This window comes from Hyaena hyaena, unplaced genomic scaffold (assembly GCF_003009895.1).
Source record: "Hyaena hyaena isolate Hyena2069 unplaced genomic scaffold, ASM300989v1 scaffold_982, whole genome shotgun sequence".
Classification (NCBI taxonomy): domain Eukaryota; kingdom Metazoa; phylum Chordata; class Mammalia; order Carnivora; family Hyaenidae; genus Hyaena; species Hyaena hyaena.
Genome location: NW_024081606.1, coordinates 485,965 through 511,568, shown reverse-complemented (window position 1 = coordinate 511,568; position 25,604 = coordinate 485,965). Strand labels below are relative to the sequence as shown.

Here is a 25,604-nt window from a genome sequence, read left to right as displayed (position 1 = left end):
TTTTTTTTTTTTTTAATATTTTTATTTATTTCTAGGAGAGAGAGAAAGAGACAGCGTGAGCAGGGGAGGGTCAGAGAGAGAGAGGGAGTCACAGATGAAACAGGCTCCAGGCTCCGAGCCGGCAGTCAGCACAGAGCCCGACGCGGGGCTCGAACCCACGAACCGCGAGATCATGACCCAAGCGAAAGTCGGACGCTTAACCGACTAAGCCACCCAGGCGCCCCAATAAATTACAATTCTTAAAACATTAGAGAAGATATTATACTTCACTCATTTATTTATATAGAATGAAAAAAGACTTTAAATTTCTATTCACCTTTCTTGCATTCAGGTGTCTTAGAAGGATGAATTGCTTACAAGTATAACTCAGTGCCATGAAATCTACCTTCAATTTTTGCAAATCTCTATCATGGTATAGTATCATAAATTTTAAACTCACTGTAAAAATTCTTCTCCCACTTCGGTCAAATGCTACACAGTAGACAGATGACAAGTGCCCCAGAATTCTCTTATGCATCTTAATGTGCTGGTAAGCAGATGAAGGGAAAATATGGCTGTAGCGACTGCATCCAGTTAATTGCCTGGCAGAGGTGATATTCACTGAAAAATATAAAATAGAAGATTCCTTCTTAAAACTTAAAAGTGAAACCTACATCATGAAATTAAATCAAATGAAATTTTAAAAAATGAAATTAAATGATAAATATTAAGATGAGATAAAACAGGGTATATATACCATTTTACGCTGTGAGAAGTCTAAATTCCATTACACATTTCACGATTTTATGAATTCAAGTTTACTAACACAAAGCACTAAGAATATTCTTCTTTTAAATCCCACAAGTCTAATTTTCTGTATGCCTTACTCTCATTTTCCGGTACATTCTTGTAATGCCTTTCTTGGTAAACTATGGTCAAAGACACTATCACCATAAATATATAGGTAAATATTACTATAACATGAAGGAATTTTAGAATAAAGACTATATTTGGTTAAATAAAATACATACTAAAAATTACATAGATTATTTTATGAACTCCTGTCCTACCTTCTCAAATCCATTCACTCCATATGGAGCTGTCTCTAAAATTTCAAGAGTAATAGATTTATACAGTGAAAAAATAGAGGAAGCTATAATAACACATTAAGTTTTAAGTAACAAACAATCCTTCGTAGGTTTCTCTATAGATTCTCCACTTTTTGGTTTCTGAAACTGTAGGCTCTCCCACCAGTTACAATTCAATTTTTGAAACTGCATCTCCCCAAAGAGACCCCATTAGTATTCTCAGGCAAAAACTGTTAAATCAGGAACAATGATTGAAAACGTCATGCATCTAACAGACACTTCTCCCAAGAGGACATCCAGATAGCCAACAGACACATGAAACGATGCTCAGCATCCCTCCTCATCAGGGAAATACAAATCAAAACCACACTGAGATACCACTTCATGCCAGTCAGTGTGGCTAAAATGAGCAAATCAGAGGACTCTAGATGCTGGCGAGGATGTGGAGAAATGGGCACTCTCCTACACTGTTGGTGGGAATGTAAGCTGGTAAAGCCCCTCTGGAAAAGAGTGTGGAGGTTCCTCAAAAAATTAACAATAGAACTCCCCTATAACCCAGCAATAGCACTATTGAGAATTTACACAAGGGATACAGGAGTGCTGATGCATAGGGGCATATGTACGCCAATGTTCATAGCAGCACTCTCCACAACAGCCAAAACATGGAAAGAGTTTAAGTGTCCATCAACAGACGAATGGATCAAGAAGATGTGGTTCATCTATACGATGGAATACTACATGGCAATGAGAAAGAATGGAATCTAGCCATGTGTAGCAACATGGATGGAATTTGAGGGTGTTATGCTAAGCGAAATAAGTTAGGCAGAGAAGGATAAATACCATATGTTTGCAAGTATAGGAGGATTAGGAGGAACTTAATGTAGGACCATGGGGGAGAAGAAGGGGAAAAATAGTGGGGGAGAGGGAAGGAGGCAAACCATGAGAGACTCTTGAATGCTGAGAACAAACTGAGGGCAGATGGGGTGGGGGGAGCGGGAGGGGGGTGATGGGCATGGAGGATGGAAATTGTGGGGATGATCACTGGGTGTTATATGGAAACCAACTTGACAATAACTATTAAAAAAAATAAAGATATTACTCATAAGAGAAAAAAAAGAAAACTTCATGCATCTTTATAGTGTATACAAATGAGCTTTTACTTCTTAAGACTCCTTTACAAAGAAAACTAATATAATTAAAAAGAAAAATTGGAAATATTTGCAACAAATATGACATAATTTTTTAAAAAATATTAATCTATCTATAAGAACACCACTAAGATATAATAGATGAGTCGATAAAGGAAATTAAAGATAAGTCACAATATAGTAAAAACAAATAAATGGAGTCACAGAAAACATTCAACTATTTTGCCACCTATCAAAAGAAATTTAAAGTAATACTGAAGACGAAAACCAAAACGGGAGGCAACACCATTCCAGACTTTAGCCTCTACTACAAAGCTGTCATCATCAACACAGTATGGTATTGGCACAAAAATAGACACATAGACAAATGGAATAGAATCGAGAACTCAGAACTGGACCCAAAAATGTATGGCCAACTCATCTTTAACAAAGCGGGAAAGAGTATCCAATGGAAAAAAGACAGCCTCTTTAACAGATGGTGCTGGGAGAACTGGACAGCAACATGCAGAAGAATGAAACTAGGTCATTTTCTCACACCATACACACAAATAAACTCAAAATGGATAAAGGACCTGAATGCGAGAAAGGAAACCATCAAAACCCTAGAGGAGAAAGCAGGAAACAACCTCCTTCACCTCAACTGCAACAATTTCTTACTCGACACATCTCCAAAGCAAGGGAATCAAGAGCAAAAATGAACTATTGGGACCTCATCAAGATAAAGGAAAAGCTTCTGCACAGCAAAGGAATCAATCAATAAAACTAATAGGCAACTGACGGAATGGGAAAAGACAGTTGTAAATAACATATCAGATAAAGGGCTAGTATCCAAAATCTATAAGAAACTCACCAAACTCCACACCCAAAAAACAAATAATCCAGTGAAGAAATGGGCAGAAGACATGAACAGACATTTCTCCAAAGAGGACATCCAGATGGCCAACAGACACATGAAACGATGCTCAGCATCCTTCCTCATCAGGGAAATACAAATCAAAACCACACAAATTCCACCACACGCCAGTCAGAGTGGCTAAAATGAACTAATCAGGAGACTATAGATGCTGGCAAGGATGTGGAGAAACGGGCACCCTCCTACACTGTGGGTGGGAATGTAAACTGGCACAGCCCCTCTGGAAAACAGTGTGGAGGTTCCTCAAAATATTAACACTAGAACTCCTCTATGACCCAGGAGTAGCACTGCTAGGAATTTACCCAAGGGATACAGGAGTGCTGACTCATAGGGGCATATGTACCCCAATGTTCATAGCAGCACTCTCCACAATAGCCAAAACATGGAAAGAGCCTACGTGTCCATCAACGGACGAATGGATCAAGAAGATGTGGTTTATCTATACAATGGAATACTACATGGCAATGAGAAAGAATGGAATCTGGCCTTGTGCAGCAACGTGGATGGAACTTGAGGGTGTTATGCTGAGTGAAATAAGTCAGGCAGAGAAGGAGAGATACCATATGTTTTCACTTATAGGTGGATTAGGAGAAACTTAACAGAGGACCATGGGGGAGGAGAAGGGGAGAAACAGTTGGGGAGAGGGAGAGAGGCAAACCATGAGAGACACTTGAATGCTGAGAACAAATTGAGGACTGATGGGAGTGGGGGAGAAGGGAAGGGGGTGGTGAGCATGGAGGAGGGCACTTGCTGGGATGAGCACTGGCTGTTATATGGAAACCAACTTGACAATAAACTATTTAAGAAAAAAAAGAAAAATAAATAAATTTAAATGAGAACGATGAAATACAATACTATACCTAATAAATTAGCATTTTAAAAATTCTAAAACTTAATGCCAGCAATTACTACCTGTAATTGGTGTACACCTACATTTTTAGATGCCCCATAAAGTGACATGATCCATTTGGAATATAATTTTGGTAATATACTTCAAGAGTCATGAGAAAATACACACCCATTGCCCAACCCTTGGGAATTTATTTTAGTGATATAGCTGTTTAGCAAAAATCAGTTACAGGTACAAATTGCTTAATGAAATACTATTTATAATACCAAAGAATGATAAATGACCTAAGTTCAACAACAGAGGAATGGTTAATTAAGTTACAGAATATGTGATATACTATTCTATAGAATTAAAATACAAATATTACAGCCCTGTGGAAAAAATTAGGAATTACAAAGCAAAAAACATAAAATACAACCTAGCACATATGCTATGATTTAAATTATGGAAAAATGCATCCATATATAATACAAACTAAAAAAGAAATGAGAAATGAATCCAACTGCTTTGTGATCAAACACAATTTTTCTATTAGGTTCTTCTTAGTTATCACTAATAGCTATTCAAAAAAATTCTAATGTACATTGAGTTTCTGACAGCAGCAGCATCAAATATTCCTTCTTTACAATCTCAGGGATTTTTTGTTTATTCACCTAGCACCTGAGATGATAACAGTTACACTTTTTTTCTCAGTCATTTGGTGTCAACAGACCTTAGGCTCTATATACTAAGGAGTCCTGTCAACACTCTCTTTTGCATACATGCCCATTTAGCCACTATTTTTCAGTATTACTGCTTCTTGCTTTTCTTATGTATTTACAGAGTACTTTATCAGGAACATTTTCCCCAATTGTTAATAGCTAATACCTGACTATACATACAATTGAGTTCACTTTTGACCAACCCTTGAGTATTCTATGAGAAAGAAGTAGATCTCATTCTTCTAGCATGAATGTTACATAGCTCCTTTAAGGGAGGGAAATATTCAAAGTCATTATTCTTTTTCTCAAAAGTAACAAGAAAATAAAGAGACACACACAAACACAATTATCACTGTGATGTATCTAAATGTCTCCATCAAATGTACTACTTGAGCAAATTTTTTTCTATTTTAAGTATAATGTAAGTTGGAAGATGAACAATTTAGCTTTCTTTCACCTGAACAAAGTAAAATGAGGTATTAATGAGAAACCTATAAATAAATTAAAAATTCCCACAATCCTATGCCAAAATATCCACTATAATGCCATTACCGCATTCTCACTATTAAGCCTTCTATAATCTATTGTACTTCAAAGGCATGTAAATAAGTTTTAGTATATACAACTAATTACCTTGATTACCTACCTAAGTTTTAAAAAACACTATAAAGAGTAAGTTATGTTATTTCAACCTCTATTTACTAACGAATTTAGCTTCAGATAGTCACAAAAGTGAAATGGCAAGAACAATACTTAAAACTGGGCAAGTAATCAATATAATTTTAGTCAAAACAAAATCCCTGTTTCTCCATCAACTGTTGTTAAGGATTTGGCAACTTTAAAGAAATAGTACCCTATGCTATAGTTGTGACTCCTTTCTATCTAAGGACCTGGCATAGTTATGGGCAGGTTCCAACAATCAACTATAGAGCATTCTCTCTTGAGTAGTGATGTGAACATGCCAACTTTTTCTTGAAATATTTTAAGAACTTTCTTTTTTCAGACAAAAATCCTTGATGCCACATTTGTTTGTATTGACAAACTCAACTAGTAGATAAATTAGTCAAATCTGTGTGTGTATAAACTGTACTTAAATATGAAATAATCTATTCAGAATCCATCATGTTTATTTTTTTCTTTAAAATTTTGTAAAAGAGACACCTAAATGTTCTCTACCAAGAGGTAAGATATATGAACTAACTAAGTGACAGAGCAAAATGCTTAACGATTCAAGTAAGAACAGGATAAAATTAACTATTTCATAAATTTATTAAGTCATAGAGATCATGAACAGATATCAATGAAATAATTGCTTGTTCATAAGACCTGTTTGTTGACCACCTACTATGACCTAAACACTATGACAGACACTGGAAATACACCTTATAAACAAATCAAACAAGATCCTCATCCTCATGGAATCTGCATTCCACTGAACAAAGCTTTCATCATTTACCCAATTTGATGAATGAATAAGATACCTTACTGAGAAAAATTATCTAAATAAATATATACAGCTCTAGAAATGTACTTTTGTAATAAGCTCTACAAGTGATGCTGATACTGTGCCAAGTTTGGGAACTGCTATTCTTGTCCAATCTCTCTCCTCCCAAAATTATCCTTTCTATAACACATCTGGAAGATGGCCATTTAGCCTCTGCCTGAACACTTCTGGTAAAGAGATTATTATTTCTTAAAATAATGGCCAATTCGTATGTTGAGCTACTCTAATTTTGGGTAGACTCTACCTTTAACTGAACTCAATCTCTTTCCCTGTAACTTCTACAATCATACAGGCTCTGCCCTTGGGAGCTACACTGGAAAAAAGGGAAGGGAAGGGAGGGGAAGGGAGGGGAGGGGAGGGGAGGGGAGGGGAGGGGAAGGGAAGGGAAGGGAAGGGAAGGGAAGGGAAGGGAAGGGAAGGGAAGGGAAGGGAAGGGAAAAGAAAAGAAGTCAAATCCCTTTGTTACATGGTAACCCCTGTAATATATTTAAATAGCTATCACTTGGGGTGCCTTGGTGGCTCAGCCAGTTAAGCATCTGACTGTTGGTTTCAGCTCAGTTCATGATCTCACAGTTTGTAGGTTTGAGCCCTACACTAGGCTCTGTACTGTTTGGGGTTTTATCTCTCTCTCTCTCTCTCTATCCCCTGCTCACACTGTCTCTGTTTCTCTCAAAATAAATAAAATTCTGGAAGACATAAAAAAATAAAATAAAAATACATTAGCTATCACTTATGCCTTAAGTCTTCTCTCAATATATGAGGACCCTTCTACTTTACTCATGACCATAGTTTACAAACACCTCCCTTTCCTATCATGCCCTATAGAAAATTCTCTTTCAACTTAAATACTACTGTAGTGGCTTTTTCTTCGATGTCTCTAGTTCATCAATGTCTCCACCTCTCAAAATAACAAGAATTCAGCAAAATATTCCAGTGGTTTAATCAGCACAGGGTGTAGTAGATTATTTCCAACCACACTTATATGAATGCAATTTAGGATTACAAACACTGCCTTAGTTTTCTAAAACAGCTGCTTTATACATCTATTGATAAAGAGAAAATAAAACAAATGTGATATTCTTTCTTAGTAAGCATTAAGTTCCTAGTGATCACCTCTTTCTTTCCTAAGAGTACACAAATCACTTGTTCAATAACCTGTTTAAAATTTTGCCTAAGTTTAAAGCTAAATTCACCAATATATAATTCCTAGAACCTATCATTTTTTTCCCATTTATATATTTGCCAATTGGGTCATTTCCATTTCTTCTGTCCAATCTGATTTCAAGTAAATACCTGCCAGTGAAAACTACTTCAGTATAACAGGACTTAATTCATTTAGGCTTCTTAAAGCAAACAGCTACTCATATTTCTTGGGTTTCTTTTCCTTAACCATGCTAGATCTACCCTTTACAGTTTAGATATCATTCTCTTTGATAATAGAAACTATGGTTATCTCCAGCTCTTACATTTTACCCATCAACGCATACCACCTATTCCCTTTTGATAAATTCATAGATTCTTTCTGTAAGTGCTAATTAGGACTTTAAAGGTGTTTTGGAGTAATCCTATATAGGTTGAACTGAATGAAATTGTTGATAATTGACTATTTTCTACATAAAAATAGTGATTTTAAATTTAGGCTCAACATATTAGCTATAATTGAAGTGGTGGGATTGGCAGACATCAAAGATTAGTCTGATCTAGGTATCCTGCTTCTTTACCTCTCCATTAGGAAAGCATCATTCATATTGTCAGGTGTGTAGTATAATCCCATATGGATTTGTTACTCCTTTTATCTGAACCCATTGTTTTTCACAGTATAGCCACATTCATACAATTTCAAATTTGTATCTCTTGATATAAAAGTTTCTAGTTAACTCTGTTGCATTATAAGTAATATTTATAAATATTCTACCCAACCTAATGGTTTATTTTGTGACTTACTGGTTATTTCCTCCTTTGTGGATCTTTTCCCTATGTCATAGCCACTGTATTTCATCACATCATTTTATTTTAAAAACTGGGTATTTTTTTAAGTGTCACTAACAAAAAGAAAAAATAATTTCATCTGCTTTCTCAACATCAATTAGAAGTGCCAGTGAACAGTAAAAGAGACATAATATAAGGTCAGAGTCATCCCGTAAGAAGCTTCAAATTCTATCAAGAACATATTAAAGAATTAATTAAAGCCAAATAAAATTCATATAAAAGTTCTCTTGGCAGGTGCAAGGTGCATGGAAGTAAACTGAGGGAAGAGACATTAGAAGCAGCAGAAGGGAGGGAACCCTTTCCTCGGAAAGACAAAAAGGAAAGAAAGAGGGGTTAAGAAAGTTTAGCATTGAGCTAGCACAAGAGGAAAGCCTGTCTAGACCATGGACTGAGGAGCGAGAAGTACTGAATGTCCCAGTTTTTTTTTTTTTTTTGGGGGGGGGGTTGTTCCATTTTTTTTTTTTTAACAGTGTTTAGAGCTGAAACTGAGATTGTAGAAGTGCATGATGTTCTCCAGAGTGGAGCTGTGGTGTGTGCTCCTGGGATGTAGGGAGCTGACCACGGAGTGGACAGGGTAGAGTAGAGATCTCCGGGACACCCTGGGAGAGAACATTCCCTTCCTGGAGATTCTTTCGAAGAGGGTTGACTGCCTCCCCAAGGAAAAAGGACCCTGTAGGTGCCACCCAAAGGCCTTTAATCAGTAGGGTAGAGAGGCTCTACTCCAGAGGATAAGACTGATCTGAATGGTGCTGGGTCCTTTAAGAATTGCTGCCAAGTGCCAAAGAAAAGACACAAAAGAATTGTGGTGCAGGGTGAGCTGACTGCCCTTGCTATTCTGTGAGAGATGCCTGAGCAGTGGAGGCTGTGAGGTGCCAGGTCCAGGGATAAGAGATTGGGATGGCGCCATTTTGTCCCCAACATCAACAAGGTGGGACTTCAGAGAGCAACACAGAGGCTTCCAGTGGAGGCAGACACACTTACACCAAATTCTACCATCCCATGTCTGTCAACTGCCTATTAACTATTACAAGAATGACTTCGAGCCAACAGAGCGGGCTTCTTCCCCAAAAACCACCAGTACAGCCAGCACCCCCCATGTACCAAGTGCACTTTAAATCAAGTGCTTCAAAACAACACCGGCAGTTCTTTTTACTCTTTTATTCTTCTTTTTTCATTTGTAATCAGGTTCATGGTTTCTTGTTCTTGTTGTTGTTGTTTTCATTTCCTTTTTTTTTTTTTTTTGAATCAGGCTTTTTTTTTTCCTTATTTTTTTCTCTTATTTTTCTTTTCATTTTCTTTGGAATCATCCTTAGAGTTTCTTGATTCTCTGTTGGTTTTTTGGTTCCCTTTTCTTTTCTCTTGTTATTCAGATCAGGCTTTTCCCAACTCCTTTTTTCCCCCAGAATTACCTCAACAAACAAATCAAAACACACCTAGTTAAAGGTCCAAACACCTCAGCACTGCAAGTAAGGATGAGCTCTGCAGAGGACTAACTGGTGAGAAAGAACAGCCAAAATGCAACAGCAGAGTGCACATAGCATACACCAGAAACACATCCTGAAAGGCCAGGACCTGGACAGTGTATGACCACTTTTTGATACAGCAAAACACTCAGGTGATGGAAACACAGCAAGCTTTTAAAACACACGAGAAGACAAAAACTTACTCAAAATGACAAGGCAAAGAAATTATTCCCAAAAGAAAGATCAAGAAGAAATAACAGCCAGAGACTTGCTCAAAATGGATATAAGTGCAGGAATACATATTCCTTGACCTCAACTGCAGCAATTTCTTACATGACAAATCCCCAAAGGCAAGGGCATCAAGAGCAAAAATGAATTATTGGGACCTCATCAAGATAAAAAGCTTCTGCACGGCAAAGGAAACAATCCATAAAACTAATAGGCAAATAACGGATTGGGAAAAGATAGTTGCAAATGACATCAGATAAAGGGCTAGTATCCATAATCTATAAGGAACTCACCAAACTCCACACCTAAAAAAACAAATAATCCAGTGAAGAAATGGGCAGAAGACATGAACAGATACTTCTCCAAAGAGGACATCCAGATGGCCAACAGACACATGAAACGATGCTCAGTGTTCCTCCTCATCAGGGAAATATAAATCAAAACCACATTGAGATACTAACTCACGCCAGTCAGAGTGGCTAAAATGAACAAATCAGGAGACTCTAGATGCTGGCAAGGATGTGTAGAAATGGGCACCCTCCTACACTATTAGTGGGAATGTAAACTGGTGCAGTCCCTCTGGAAAACCGTGTGGAGGTTCCTCAAAAAATTAACAATAGAACTCTCCTATGACCCAGCAATGGCACTGCTAGGAATCTACCCAAGGGATACAGGATTGCTGATGCATAGGGGGACATGTATCCCAATGTGTATAGCAGCATTTTCAACAAGAACCAAATCATGGAAAGAGCATAATGTCCATCAAGTGATGAATGGATCAAGAAGATGTGGTTTATCTATACAACGGAATACTACATGGCAACGATAAAGAATGAAATCTGGCCATTTGCAGCAACGTGGATGGAATTGGAGGGTATTATCCTAAGTGAAATAACTGAGAGAAAGACAGATACCATGTTTTCACTTATAAGTGGAACAGGTGAAACTTAACAGAAGACCATGGGGAAGGGGAAGGGGATAAAAAAGTTACAGAGAGGGAGGGAGGCAAACCATAAGAGACTCTTAAATACAGAGAACAAACTGAGGGTTGATGGGGGGGTAGGGGAGAGGGGAAAGTGGGTCATGGGCACTGAGGAGGGCACTTGTTGGGATAAGCACTGGGTGTTATATGGAAATTAATTTGACACTAAACTATATTAAAAAAATAAACATTAAATAAATGAAACGTACAATACAGTGAAAAAAATTTGACTCAAAACTTCTAGTCTCTCATTCCAAAAATCTGCTAATTATTAAAAAAATAAAAAATGAATAAAAAAAAAGAAAAGAGAATGGGTCAGAGACCCGAACACTTGAACAAAGACATTTCATCTAAGAGGATATATATACAGTAAATAAGCACTAAGAGCAATGTTCAACATCAGTAGCCATTAATGCAAATTAAAACCACAATGATATAACATATCACATAGACATGAGAAAAGCTAAAATAAAATATTGTGACAATACCAAATGCTGGCAAAGATGTGGAAAAATTGGATCACTCACAGATTGCTGGTGGGAATGTAAAATGCTACAGCCACTCTGGAAAATAGTTTGGCAGTTTCTTAAAAAACTAATAAGCATGCAGTTACCATATGACCTACAATTGCACTCTTTGGATTTTGTCCCAGAGAAATGAACACTTACCACAGAAAAAAAGCTTATGTTCCTTCTCTCTCTTTCTCTGACACACACACACACCCCAAACAAAACAAAACAAAACAAAACACCTATGCACAAATATTCACAGCAGCTTTATTTGTTAACTGCCCAAACCTGGAATCAACCTAGATGTCCTTGAAATGGTGAACAAATAAACTGTGGTATACTCATACCATGGACTACCAATCAGCAATAAAAAGGAATAAATATTAACACATTCAACAACCTGGATGAATGTCCAGATAATTATGCTGAGTGAAATAAAGTTATATACTATATGATTCCATTTACATAGCATGCTTAAAATGACAAAACTGTACAAAAATGGAGTATGGATTAGTAGTTGACAAGACAGGGGCAGTGGGTAGAGACAGGCAGAAGATAGGTGGGTGTGGTTATAAAAGGGCAATATAAGGGACCTTTGTGGTGATTAAATTATTTGCAGTGTAGAGGTGAATACACTAATGATAAAACTGTATAGAAGCTATTACGCAATACACTCAAATGAGTACAAGCAAAACTGACAATATCTGATTAAGATCATAGGCAATCTCAAGCCTTACACTTAAACCAAACTTCTCAGTTTACCACCCTGGCACATTTGCTTATGCTATTCCTTTAGCCTTATGCCTATGTCTGCTATTTTACCCTGTCAATATCCTCTTTAATTTTGCAGACAGAGCCTAAAACCACATCCTTTCTTGAAGAAATCTTTCTCCATCACTTCAATCAAAAGAGAACTCTCCAGGGGTACCTGGGTGGTTCAGTCAGTGAAGCGTCCAACTTTGGCTCAGGTCGTATCTCACGGCTCTTGGGTTCGAGCCCCACGTCGGGCTCTGTGCTGACAGCTAGCTCAGAGCCTGGAGCTTGTTTCAGATTCTGTATCTCCCTCTCTCTCTGACCCTCCCCTGCTCACTCTGTCTCTCTCTCTCTCTCTCAGAAATAAATAAAACATCAACTTTTTAAAAAGAGAACTCTCTTGGCTAAATGATCAAATCCAGGGGCGCCTGGGTGGCTTAGTCGGCTAAGCGTCCGACTTTCGCTTAGGTCATGATCTTGCGGTTCGTGGGTTCGAGCCCCGCGTCGGGCTCTGTGCTGACTGCCAGCTCAGAGCCTGGAGCCTGTTTCAGAGTCTGTCACTCCTTCTCTCTCTGACCCTCCCCTGCTCACGCTGTCTCTCTCTCTCTCTCTCTCCTAGAAATAAAAAAAAATAAAAAAAAAATTTAAAAAAATGATCAAATCCAGAGACTCTAGATGCTGGTGAGGATGTGGAGAAATGGGCACCCTCCTACACTGCTGGTGGGAATGTAAACTGGTGCAGCCCCTCTGGAAAACAGTGTGGAGGTTCCTCAAAAAAATAACAGTAGAACTCCCCTATGATCCAGCAATAGCACTGCTAGGAATCTACCCAAGGGATACAGGAGTGCTGATGCATAGGGGCACATGTACCCCAATGTTCATAGCAGCACTCTCAACAATAGCCAAATCATGGAAAGAGCCTAAGTGTTCATCAACTGATGAATGGATCAAGAAGATGTGGTTTATCTATACAATGGAATACTACATGGCAATGAGAAAGAATGGAATCTGGCCATTTGTAGCAACGTGGAAGGAACTCGAGGGTATTATGCTAAATGAAATAAGTCAGACAGAGAAAGACAGATATCATATGTTTTCACTTATAGGTGGATTAGGAGAAACTTAACAGAGGACCATGGGGGAGGAGAAGGGGAAAAATAGTTGGGGAGAGGGAGGGAGGCAAACCATGAGAGACTCTTGAATGCTGAGAACGAACCGAGGGCTGATGGGGGTGGGGGAGAGGGGAAGGGGGTGATGGGCATGGAGGAGGGCACTTGTTGGTATGAGCACTGGGTGTTATATGGAAACCAACTTAACAATAAATTATGAAAGAAAAAAAAGAGAAATCTCCTACTCCAGTTCTGGACTTGATCATGCTACTTCTATTAGTTACTTCTGTGTATCTCTGACCTAATAAGATTATAAACATTTTAAAAATAGAGATTAATGTTTAATGCATCATGAAGTAACCTACCTCAATCCCCTGAAAGCAAGACACTCAAGTATTTGTTAAATAAATCTGGTCCCACCTTTCTCAAAATATCCAACCATAATTCCTAGCCCTCTAGAACATACATTTTCCACTTGAAATCAGACAAGCCTTCGTATTCTTTAAATGGAATGTTCCATGCCTCAGGTTATAATTAATCCTTCAAACTTCACCTCAAAGGTCACTTACTCCTTAAAATTGTTCCTTGTTTCTCTTAATCAGTTTCATGTCTCCTTCCTGAATGCTTATTACACTTTGTATTTCCCTTAGATCACTTAATCTATATGTCTGCTATAGACTGTTTGTGCCTTCACCCAGGATTTCATGTTGAACATCTAATATCCAATATAATGGTACCAGGATGTGGGTCCTTTTGGGAAGTGATCATTAGGTCATGAGGGCAGAATCCTCATGAATGGAATTAGTATCCTTACAAAAAGGCCTGAGAGGGGCACCTGGGTGGCTCAGTTGGTTAAGGGTCTGACTTCGGCTCAGGTCATGATCTCATGGTTCGTGGGTTTGAGTCCCACATCGAGCTCTGTGCTGACAGCTAGCTCAGAGCCTGGAGCCTGTTTCAGATTCTGTATCTCCCTCTGTCTCTGACCCTCCCCTGCTCACATTCTCTCCCCCTCTCTCTCTCTCTCTCTCTCTCTCTCAGAAATAAATAAAACATTAAAAAATTAAAAAAAAAAAAAGGCCTGAGAAATCTCCCTTGCCCTTCTTCCATGTGAAGTTGCAGTGAGAAGGTACGATCTATGAACCAGAACGTGGGAGCTCAGCAGACACTGAATCCTCTGGTGCCTTGATCTTGACTTCTCAGACTTTAGAACTGTGAGAAATAAATGTTTGTTGTTTATAGGCCACCAGTCAATGCCAGTTTGTTGTAGTAGCCTGAAAAGGACTGAGACAATGCCCTACACTATAATCATATTCTGGCATTGTTCAAACCTCCACAAAGAGGAAAATTCTTGGTAGCAAGGTCTGCCCTGAACACTTGGAAAAGGCATTGCTTATATTTGGTATTCAAATATTTGCTAAATTGAATTAAAAACTATTTCTAGAAAGTTGAGTAATTGTGATTACCCTTCAATCTTTCAAAACCATTCAGAACTTAAATTTCATAGTCAATAAGTTTAATATGGAATATTGATCAAGTTTGTAATCTTCTTCGTATAACTTATGTCACTTATGATCCTCCCACCGCCTCTCTAAACCTTGCCCTTCTTAGTTCCTTATATTGTTCTTTACCCCGCCTCACTCTTTTTTTTTTTTTAATGCTTTTTATTTATTTCTAGGAGAGAGAGAGAGACAGCGTGAGCAGGGGAGGGTCAGAGAGAGAGGGAGTGACAGACTCTGAAACAGGCTCCAGGCTCTGAGCTGGCAGTCAGCACAGAGCCCGACGCGGGGCTCGAACCCACGAACCGTGAGATCATGACCTAAGCGAAAGTTGGACGCTTAACCGACTAAGCCACCCAGGCGCCCCTACCCTGCCTCACTCTTAATGAAATGCTGATAGTTCATTCAAATTCTGTCCAGGGTTCTCTTCTGTCTTCATCCTGCCCCTGCATGGACGCTATCCACCTACTTATTACTGCCAAATATTTTATCTCTAACCTTGTCTTTCATCTTAGCTCCTGGCCCACTCTTTCAACCACCTCATGGATATTCATCCCCGCTACTTGGATTAACACAGATGGAGATTTCCCAAATCAAGTTTATTATACTTCCATCACAAGTTTCTTATATTCTCTCTCCTCAATTTTGTAACTAACATATTATTTTTTACTCTTCCTCTTTTATTCCTTATATCCAACCAAATTGTATTAATCCCACTTCCAAAATTTTGCTTGAAATCAGTTATCTCCATTTCTATTGCCACTGATGCCATACTTATCATCTATATATATTTACAGTAATAGTCTTCCCTCGGATTGCCTTGTCTCTTCTAATCTCTCTCCTCTCCAATTTATCCTACTCTCTGCCTCCTGGGTTATCTTTCTAAAATAAAAATCTGATCATGAAATTTTCCTATTCAAAAATATCCAATGGTGGTGATGGGCATGGAGGAGGACACTTGTTGGGATGAGTACTGGGTGTTATATGGAAACCAACTTGACAGTAAACTATGAAAGAAAATAAATAAATAAATAAAATAAAGAAATATCCAATGGTATTTTATCTACAAGATATCTTATATTTGTCTACAAGGTATCTACAAGATAAAATTTAAACGCATTATAGTGTAGAACAGAGATTGACAATTAAGGGCCATGGGCCAATTTCAGCCCACCACCTGATTTTGTAAATACAGTTTTACTAGAAAACAACTATTCTCATTCATTTACATATTATCTATGGCTGCTTTCACATTGGCACAAAGCTGGGTAGTTGCAACAGAGACCAAAAACTTTTACTATCCAGGAGTGCCTGGGTGGCTCAGTCGGTTAAGCATCTGACTCTTGATTTCAAATCAGGTCATGATCTCACAGTTCATTAGATAGAGTCCCGCACTAGGATCTGGGCTGACAGCATGGAGCCTGCTTAGAATTCTCTCCCTCTCTTTCTGCCCCTCCCCTATTCATTCCCTTCCATCACTTTCTAAATAAACACTTAAAAGAAAAGCTTTTACTATCCAGCCCTTTATCCAAAAATCCTATAGACTCCAAGCATTGACAGTTCAGAATAATTGGGCCACTCCCTCCCTTTCTAGTCATGTATCTCACTGCAAACTGCGGTCTCTTACTTTATCAAACAAGCAATTAATTCTCTTCTGAATAATACCACTACTCATTTACAAGGGGCTATAACGTGATACGGGTTGACCTCAAAGTATATTGAATAAAATGGTATTTACCAATTCCCACCATATTTTCTCATGTCTTATCTAAAATACGCATAACAATGTGAAAACTATGATTCCAAACATAAATCACAGATTGGAAACTGAGAGCAAAGATGAGGAATATAAATATCTCAAGGACCTATAATGGTTGATAAGAGGTGCTACTATGATAACCGGGAAATATATATAATTTACTTGGCTGAGAATTTTATGGAAAGAGCACTAGATTTATACTAAAGGGCAGGTATGACACAAGTTTAGATATTAAAGTAGTACCTTACTATGGTTGCATGTGCACTAGACAATATTTTCACAAAGATAACTCAAATATCACATCTTTAATCTATGAGTTATTATCATTATAAACAGTATTATCAGCATTTGTGACCCAAAATGATAATTACAAATTACATCCATATGATATTTTAAAGTTAATAAATTAATTCCACAGAAAAGATTCTGTGAGATTTGAAGGAAAGCATTTCCTTCAATTTGTAAATGAGGAAATTAAAGCCCAGAGAAACTAAGTGACTTATCTAACATCATAAAGCCAAAATACAGCTAGGCATAGGTTCAATACAGATCTCCTAATTCCAGGTCAATATTCATCATACTTTTCAACTATATTCTTTAATGAAATTATACAAAATACATTCTGCTATACCCTGAAAAGGTGATTTTAACAGCAAAAATTCTACATTATGTACTTCAATCTTCCCACAAAAGATACTGAACAGTATCAGCAGGAAATCTGTCTCTACTAAAATTGGGTTTTACTGAAAGTTCACTAGACTCAAAGACTATCCTAAAATGGTCATATCAGAGTTCTTAGACCACAAGTCTACTCCATTTATTCTCTATTTACAGTGGAGAAAAATATGTTTGTATTAAAATTATTTTACACAGACAAGGAACTTTGAACTGGCATCAGAAAATATTTCTAAGCTGAAACAAATGATTTTCAAATCAACAGACTAAGAACACACGAAATGTCCTTAAATATAATTAATAACAAATTGCTACATGCCGACTACATTCTTTTAAAAGATTTCCCATTGGGGCACCTGGGTGGCTCAGTTGGTTAGGACTCTGACTTCAGCTCAGGTCATGATCTCCTGGTTTGTGGGTTCGAGCCCCTCATTGGGCTCTGTGCTGACAGCTCAGAGCCTAGAGCCTGCTTCAGATTCTGTGTCTCCTTCTCTCTCTGCTCCTCCCCCGTTCACACTCTGTCTCTCCCCCTCCAAATTAAATAAACATAAATGAATGAATGAATGAATAAATGATAAAAAGATTTATGATAGGGGCGCCTGGAGGGTTCAGTCAGCCATGTGACTGACTTGAGTTCAGGTCATGATCTTGCGGTTTCTGAGTTCAAGCCCAACACTGGGCTCTCTTGCTATCAGCAGGGAGCTTGCTTTGGAACCTCTGTCCCCCACCCTCTGTCCCTCCCCTGCTTAAGTGTCCAAACTCTCTCTCTCTCTCTCTCTCTCTCAAAAATAAACATTAAAAAATATTTTTAAATAAATAAATGAAATATTTACGATAGAAAAGAGTTACCCACCCAGCATGGACCACCCAAATATATAAGACAATTAATAACAAACATAATGGAACTAGTTGATAATAAGACAATAGGAGACTTTAATCCAAATTACATCAATGGACAGATCTAACAAGGAAACAGTGGCTTTGAATGACACACTGGACCAGACAGAATTAGCAAATATATGCAAAACACTTAATCCTAAATTAGCAGCAGAATACACATTCCTTTCAAGTGCATATAAAACATTCTCCAGAACAGATCACATCAGGTTTCAACAAGTACAAGAAGATTAAGATTATACCAGGCATTATTTTCTGACCACAATGCTATAAAACTAGAAGTCAATCAGAACAAAAAAATATATGGAAAGACCACAAATAAATACATGGATGTTAAACAATATGCTGCTTAACAATGAATAAGTCAACCAAGAGATCAAAGAAGAAATAAAAAATACATGGAAACAAATAAAAATCAAAACAAACAAATCCAAAACCTTTGTGACGCAGCAAAAGCAGTCCTCAGAGGGAAGTATATAGCAATACAGGTCTACCTTAAAAAGCAAGAGAAATCTTGGGGCTCCCGGGTGGCTAATTTTGATTATTTATCAAAAATAAAGAAAAAACCCAAATAAATAAAATAAAAAATGAGAGAGGAGAAATAACAACCAACAGCACAGAAATGCAAAAATATTGGAAGAGAATATTATAAAAAAACCATATGTGGGGCGTCTGGTTGGCTCAGTCAGTTAAGCGTTCGACTTAGGCTCAGGTCATGATCTCACAGTTCATGGACTCGAGCTCCGTGTCAGGCTCTGTGCTGACAGCTAGGTCAGAGCCTGAAGCCTGTTTCAGATTCTGTGTCTCCCTCTCTCTCTGGCCCTCCCCTGCTCACACTGTCTCTCTGTCTCTCTCTCTGTCTTTTCTCTCTCAGAAATAAATAAAACATTAAAAAAAAACATATGACAACAAATTAGACTACCTGGAAGAAATGTATAAATTCCTAGAAACATAAATTGCAAAAACTGAAACAGTAAGAAATAGAAAATTTAAACAGACCAATAACCATCAGAGAAATTGGGTCAGTTATCTATCAAAAAACTCTCAGCAAGTTATAAGAAAGAATGGCTTCACAAGCAAATTCTACCAACCATTTAAAAAAGAGTTAATACCTATTCTCAAACTATTCCAAAAAATAAAGAAGGAAAACTTCTAAATTCATTCTGTGAGGCCAGCATTACCATGATACCAAAACCAGATAAAAACCCCACTAAAAAAACAGAACAACAGGCTAATAACCCTGATGAACATAGATGTAAAAAGTCTCAAAAAAATACTAGCAAATCAAACCCAACAATACATTAAAAAATCATTAACCATGATCAAGTGTGATCCTGGGTTGTAAGCGGGGTTGGGAGAGGTGGTTCAACATTCGTAAACAAATCTAGTGACACATCACATTAATTACAAAAAAGGAGAAGAACCATATGGTCATTTTAATAGATGCAAAAAAAAAAAAACACATTTGATAAAGTACAACATCCTTTCATGATAAAAACCCTCAACAAGGTAGGTTTAGAGGAAACACCTCAACACCATAAAGACCATATATGAAAAACCAACAGCTAACATCATTCTCAATGGGGAAAAGCTGAGAGCTTTTACTCTACAACTAGGAGCAAGATGGGGATGTCCACTCTCATCACAGTTATCTAACATAGTACTGGAAGTCCTAACCACAGCAATGAGATAACACAAAGAATAGGCATCCAAATAAGCAAGGAAGAAATCAAACTTTCACTATGTATAAATGACATGATACTCTTTATAGAAAACCCAAAAGACTTCGCCAAAAAATACAACTGATAAACAAATCCAGTAAAGTCATAGGATACAAACTCTATGTACAGAAATCTGTGGCATTTCTATACACCAATAATGAAGCAGCAGAAAGAGAAATTAAGGAATCAATCACATTTACAACTGCATCAAAAACAACAGGATACCTAGGAATAAACCTAACTGAAGAGATGAAAGACCTAGACTCTGAAAACTACAAAACACTAATGAAAGAAACTGAAGATGACACAAAGAAATGGAAATACATCCCATACCCATGGATTCAAGAAAAAATGTTGTTAAAATGTTTATACTACCCGAAGCAATATATATGTTTAATGCAATCCCTATCAAAATACCATCAGCATTTTTCACAGAGCTAAAAGAAACAATCCTAATTTGTATGGAAACACAAAGACCCCGAATCACCAAAGCAACCTTGAAAAAGGAAAGCAATGCTGGAGGCATCACAATTCTGGACTTCAAGCTATATTATAAAGCTATAGTAGTCAAAACAGTATGGAACTAGCACAAAAATATTGATGAATGGAACAGAACAGAAAACCCAGAAATGAACTAGTCAGCTAATCTTCAACAAAGCAGGAAAAAATATGCAATGGGTAAAAGATAGTATCTTCAACAAATGGTGCTGGGAAAGCTCGACTGCCACATGGAAAAGAATCAAACTGGACTACTTCCTTACGCTATACACAAAAATAAATTCAAAATGAAATAAAACCTAAATGTGAGACCTGAAACCATAAAATTCTAGAGAACACAGGCAGTAACCTCTGTGACACTGGCAGTAGCAACTTCTTTCCAGATATGTCTCCTGAGGCAAGGGAAATAAAAGCAGAAATAAACTATTAGGACTTCATCAAAATAAATAGCTTCTGCACAGTGAGGAAAACTATCAACAAAACTAAAGGCAACCTAAGCGATGGGAGAAGATATTTGTAAATGACATATCTGATACAAGGTTAGTATCCAATACTTAAAGAACTTATAAAAGTAAGTGCCCAAAAAGAGAATAATCCAATTAGCAAATAGGCAGAAGTCATGAATAGACATATTTCCTAAGAAGACATGCAAATGAAAAGATGTTCAACATTACTGATCATCCGGAAAATGCAAATCAAAACTACAATGAGGTACCACCTCACACCTATTAGAATGGCTAAAATAGACAACACAAGAAACAACAGGTGTTGGTGAGGATGTAGAGAAAGGGAAATCTTTTGCACTATTGGTGAGAATGCAAACTAGTGTAGCTACTCTGGAGAACAGTATGGAGGTTCCTCTAAAATTAAATATAGAAATACCCTACAGTCCAGCACTCACACTACTAGCTATTTACCCAAAGAATAGCAAAAATGCTAAAACCAAGAGAAACATGCTCCCCTATATTTATAACAGCATCTTCTACAATAGCCAAATTATAGAAAGAGCCCAAATGTCCACTGACTAATGGTTAAAGAAGAAGTGGTGTGTACACACACACACACACACACACACACACAACCATGGAATATTACTCAACCACAAAAAGGAATAAACTCTTGCCATGTGCAATGACATGGATGGAGCTAGACAGTATTATTCTAACTGAAATAAGTCTGTCAGAGAAAGACAAATACCATAATGCTTCACTCATAAGGAATTTAAGTAACAAACAATAAAGTAAAGGGCAAAGGAAAGAGAGACAAACAAAGAAACAGACTCCTAACTATGGAGAATAAACTGATGTCTACCAAAGGGGGAAGTCAGTCGGGTTATTGGTTAAATAGGTGATGGCTATTAAATAGTGCACTTATTGTGATGAGCACTGGATGATGTCTGGAAGTTTCGAATCATATTGTACACCTGAAACAAATCCCTAGTTAATCCCCACTTCTCTCAATCTGCCTCAGAAGCAGCCACCAATCCAGAGCTAATCCTGGATCATCTCATTTGCTTGGTTTTCTTCAGAGCTTCTCTAAAACTCTCTTCTCATATGTTAATAAATGAGGTATTCTATCTAACCTTGAATGAGTCTCTCTTGGAGCCTCTGATCTGCTCCAGTCTGTACTGGTTGGTCTCTGGGACTTTTGCACAGCTGTCTTGAAGTACGTCCCCATCATTATCCTGGGCATTCCCCTCACCCACTTTTTACTTGGAGCCCCCACTTCTCAGATGCTATGTCATCCTTTTTCTTAGTTTATTCCCATATCCCTGGTCTAGCATATAATTCAGGAGAAACTTTTATGTTATATACATGTCTGAAAAGATATCTGTTCTGCTACATATTTGAATGACAATTTCTAGGTGGAAATCATTTTTCCTCAGAGTTCTTAAGACATTGCAGCATTGTTTTATAGCTTCCAGACATAATTCTTCAGAGGTAATCCAAAATTACAAGACACTTACTTCCCTTCTCCCTCTTATCCAGAGGCCTTTTATGGTTCCTTGTGAGTATACTCCCTCACTATTGAGTCAATAAATCTGATTTTGTCAAACTACAGGGCTGTCCCTGATGGTCTCTAGTTGGTGAGGCTTTAACAAGGTAAATTATTTTTAATTACCCTAGAGATTCAGCAGTTTAGTAGTGACAAAAAACACTACCCTCTCTCCCTTGCCAAAAGAAAACAAAATAAAAACAAAAAACTTCTGGGCTTAAACAAAAATATCATGAACCATAAGCAACTGTCACTACCAAGATGAACTCATTGAATTCTACTGCTTATATCACAGGAAATATCTGAGCAGTGATGCTAAGAGATATAATACTTAATCAAATACAGGTAATTACCATATCTGCTGGGAGAAATAGTATATTATTAACTTAGCCTCAAGCTCCAGATAAAACCAAAAGTGTACAAATCAGTGATATTACCTGATTTTTAATATAAATGAGTCACATAACTCAAACAATTTTACCTGTCACCCACAATCTAATAATGTGCTATGCCTAGTGTTCATGAAATCCTTGTATAATTTTCTACCTTTTCATTTTTAAACTTTAAGACAGATTATATAAGAAAGCAGAATATTTCCAATTCTTCTGTAAATGGCATTGATAGATAAAATGAATTGTTTTAACCATAGGTCAGGCTAACTTCATATCCGAAGAAACCATAAACAATCCCAAGAGTTTAAATGTGACTCATTACCAGTAAAACCGGAAAACAGTGAGTCTAGCTATTTTAAAGAATAATCTCAACTTGACTTTGCTAGGCCAGCCTCATGAAGGGAATGAAGGACAAAGGATATTACCAAAATCACATTGTAATATGATGCCTATTGTATCAAGAAATGTTTTAAAATCCACTAAAACAAATTCAAAACAATAAAGCGAAGTTCTGAACTTCTAATAGGAAGCTACACACCTACCTCAAAGATAAGCCTCAGAAATGTGGGGGCAGGAGGTGCTTTTAGCAAAAGCTAATAAAGACTGAATCAAAAACAGTACCATAGGCTTAGGCAATAACTGCTAACCAATTAACAGTCTTATGGAATTATACATATAAAGCAAAAAGAACTATTTTTCACAAATCAGGCTTCTAATACCACACCCAACACTATCAATATCATCTTTCAATAAAACTATTTTCAGAAAACAAGCTATATTTAAAGAGGGCTAAAATAATATTGGATTAATCTTTTCTCTTTTACAAAAAAGTCACTTGATCAACATTTGTAGTTTTTTTTTTTTAAATGTTTTATTTATTTCTAGGAGAGAGAGAGAGAGAGACAGCGTGAGCAGGGGAGGGTCAGAGAGAGAGGGAGTCACAGACTGAAACAGGCTCCAGGCTCTGAGCTGGCAGTCAGCACAGAGCCCGACGCGGGGCTCGAACCCACGAACCGCGAGATCATGACCCGAGCGAAAGTCGGACACTTAACCGACTATGCCACCCGGGCGCCCCTGTAGTTTTATTTTTCAAAATTTTAATCAGAAAATAAAATGATAGCAAATATGCAGCTTTCTGATTGCTAAAAATGCACTTGAACCTAATGGCTCCTATAAGTAGAGAGGACAATAAACAGAAAATCCTCTTTCAAGAACCATGGAGATTCATGAAATTCAGTGTCAATTCTAGATTTATAATAGCTAGTAATATATTCTGTGTCAAGCTTGGTTCAAGGATTCCTAAAAAAAGCTGTAACAATTAAACAAAGCACTGAAAGAAGCCAGAAAAAGAGCAAAAACAAATTTATTAAAACTTGAAAACTGTAGTAAAAGCATAAGACAACAGAATTATTTCTTTGTCATGGATTTGATGCTATTATGGATCAAATTATATCTCTGAAACTTAACCCCACAGTATTTAAGGCTGATGCCATTATCACCCCATAACACCCATCCACAGTACAATTTAAATTACACTACCAAGTCCCACACAAGACAATTTTCATTCCTAATCATTAAACGTCTTATTTCTAGGATATTAAATGAGATATAGCAAATAAAAAATATTTTTACTTCCATTCAACCTTTCTGCAAAGTTTACTGAATATACTTTGGGAATAAATATCCTAAATCTTTTACTATCTTCTAAACCATTTAACCTGATTTGGCTAGTATACATAGACGTTTTAGACTGCCTTTTCCAGCACCTAAACAAATCTGAAATTGTTTTATAGCTCACCTTTATGAACTATAAATATGAAGTTCTATTTCTATAAGGTACTGAATAAAATGCATAAAACAAATACTAAAAGATTCTTTAGAATATGTTGGTATATGTGGCTGGGCAAGATGGCAGAGAAGTAGGGAGCTCCGTGCATTGCACTTGCCCCCATATATCACACGGTAAAGATCTGAAGCCATAGGAAACCTTACAGAACCCAAAAGACTGGGAGAAAAAGGAAGCAGAATCCACTGAGAAAGCCCTGTAACGTGAGTGCGAACTGGGAAAGATAAAATAAGGCCGGGATCGGGGACTCACAGGGACGGGAGCGATCCCCCTCTGTGGGGTGTGAGAGGAGAAAGAGTCCGAAACCACTCAAGACACGGTCCCTGTTGCTGGGGAACAGAAAAATCTCCTCTCGGGGCACAGAAGGAACTTGCGTGCCAAATCCCTGAGCGCCAGGTCCCCACGCACCAACTCCTCCAGGAGCAGCCACGCGCCGACCACTCCTTTGAACCCCTGGCTGGACCCCTAGAGAAGCCGCAGGCAGACCATGCCATTGTGCTCCTGGCTTGGCTGGACCCCTAGAGGGAAGGCGAAGGGCTTAAATCTGAGAGATTTGCCCGCGAGTTCGTGTTTCTGGTGACGAGACACAGAGGGACCCGGTTTCCCGCTCTCCAGTGGGCCCAGCGCACCCCCCAGACAAACCCCTGTCCTTCCTCACCAACCCAACCTGGAGGAGAAGGAAGCAGCTATTCTAGCTCCATCCCCAGGGCTAGGCAAGAGGCTTGGAATTGCCCTGAGGGAATCGCCTGCAAGGTTGTGTCTAAGGCAAAGTTAACACTCAAACTCCCCTATGACCCAGCAATAGCACTGCTAGGAATTTACCCAAGGGATACAGGAATGCTGATGCATAGCAGCACATGTACCCCAACATTCATAGCAGCACTCTCCACAACAGCCAAAACATGGAAAGAGCCTAAATGTCCATCAACTGACGAATGGATCAGGAACATGTGGTTTATCTATACGATGGAATACTACATGGCAATGAGAAAGAATGAAATCTGGCCATGTGTAGCAACATGGATGGACCTTGAGGGTGTTATGCTGAGCGAAATAAGTCAGGCAGAGAAGGACAAATACCAAATGTTTTCACGTATCGGAGGATTAGG

The 25,604-nt window shown here is 37.8% G+C and overlaps 1 protein-coding gene across 1 annotated transcript in view; it reads right to left on the bottom strand.

Annotated features, from left to right (window-relative positions):
- BRWD3 (bromodomain and WD repeat domain containing 3) overlaps positions 1-25,604 on the bottom strand; it is a 186,644-nt gene that overhangs the window by 138,614 nt on the left and 22,426 nt on the right. Inside the window, exon 7 of the mRNA XM_039221266.1 lies at positions 440-600. Within this exon, the coding sequence (XP_039077197.1) occupies positions 440-600 (161 nt within the window). The remainder of the gene's footprint in view (positions 1-439; positions 601-25,604) is intronic.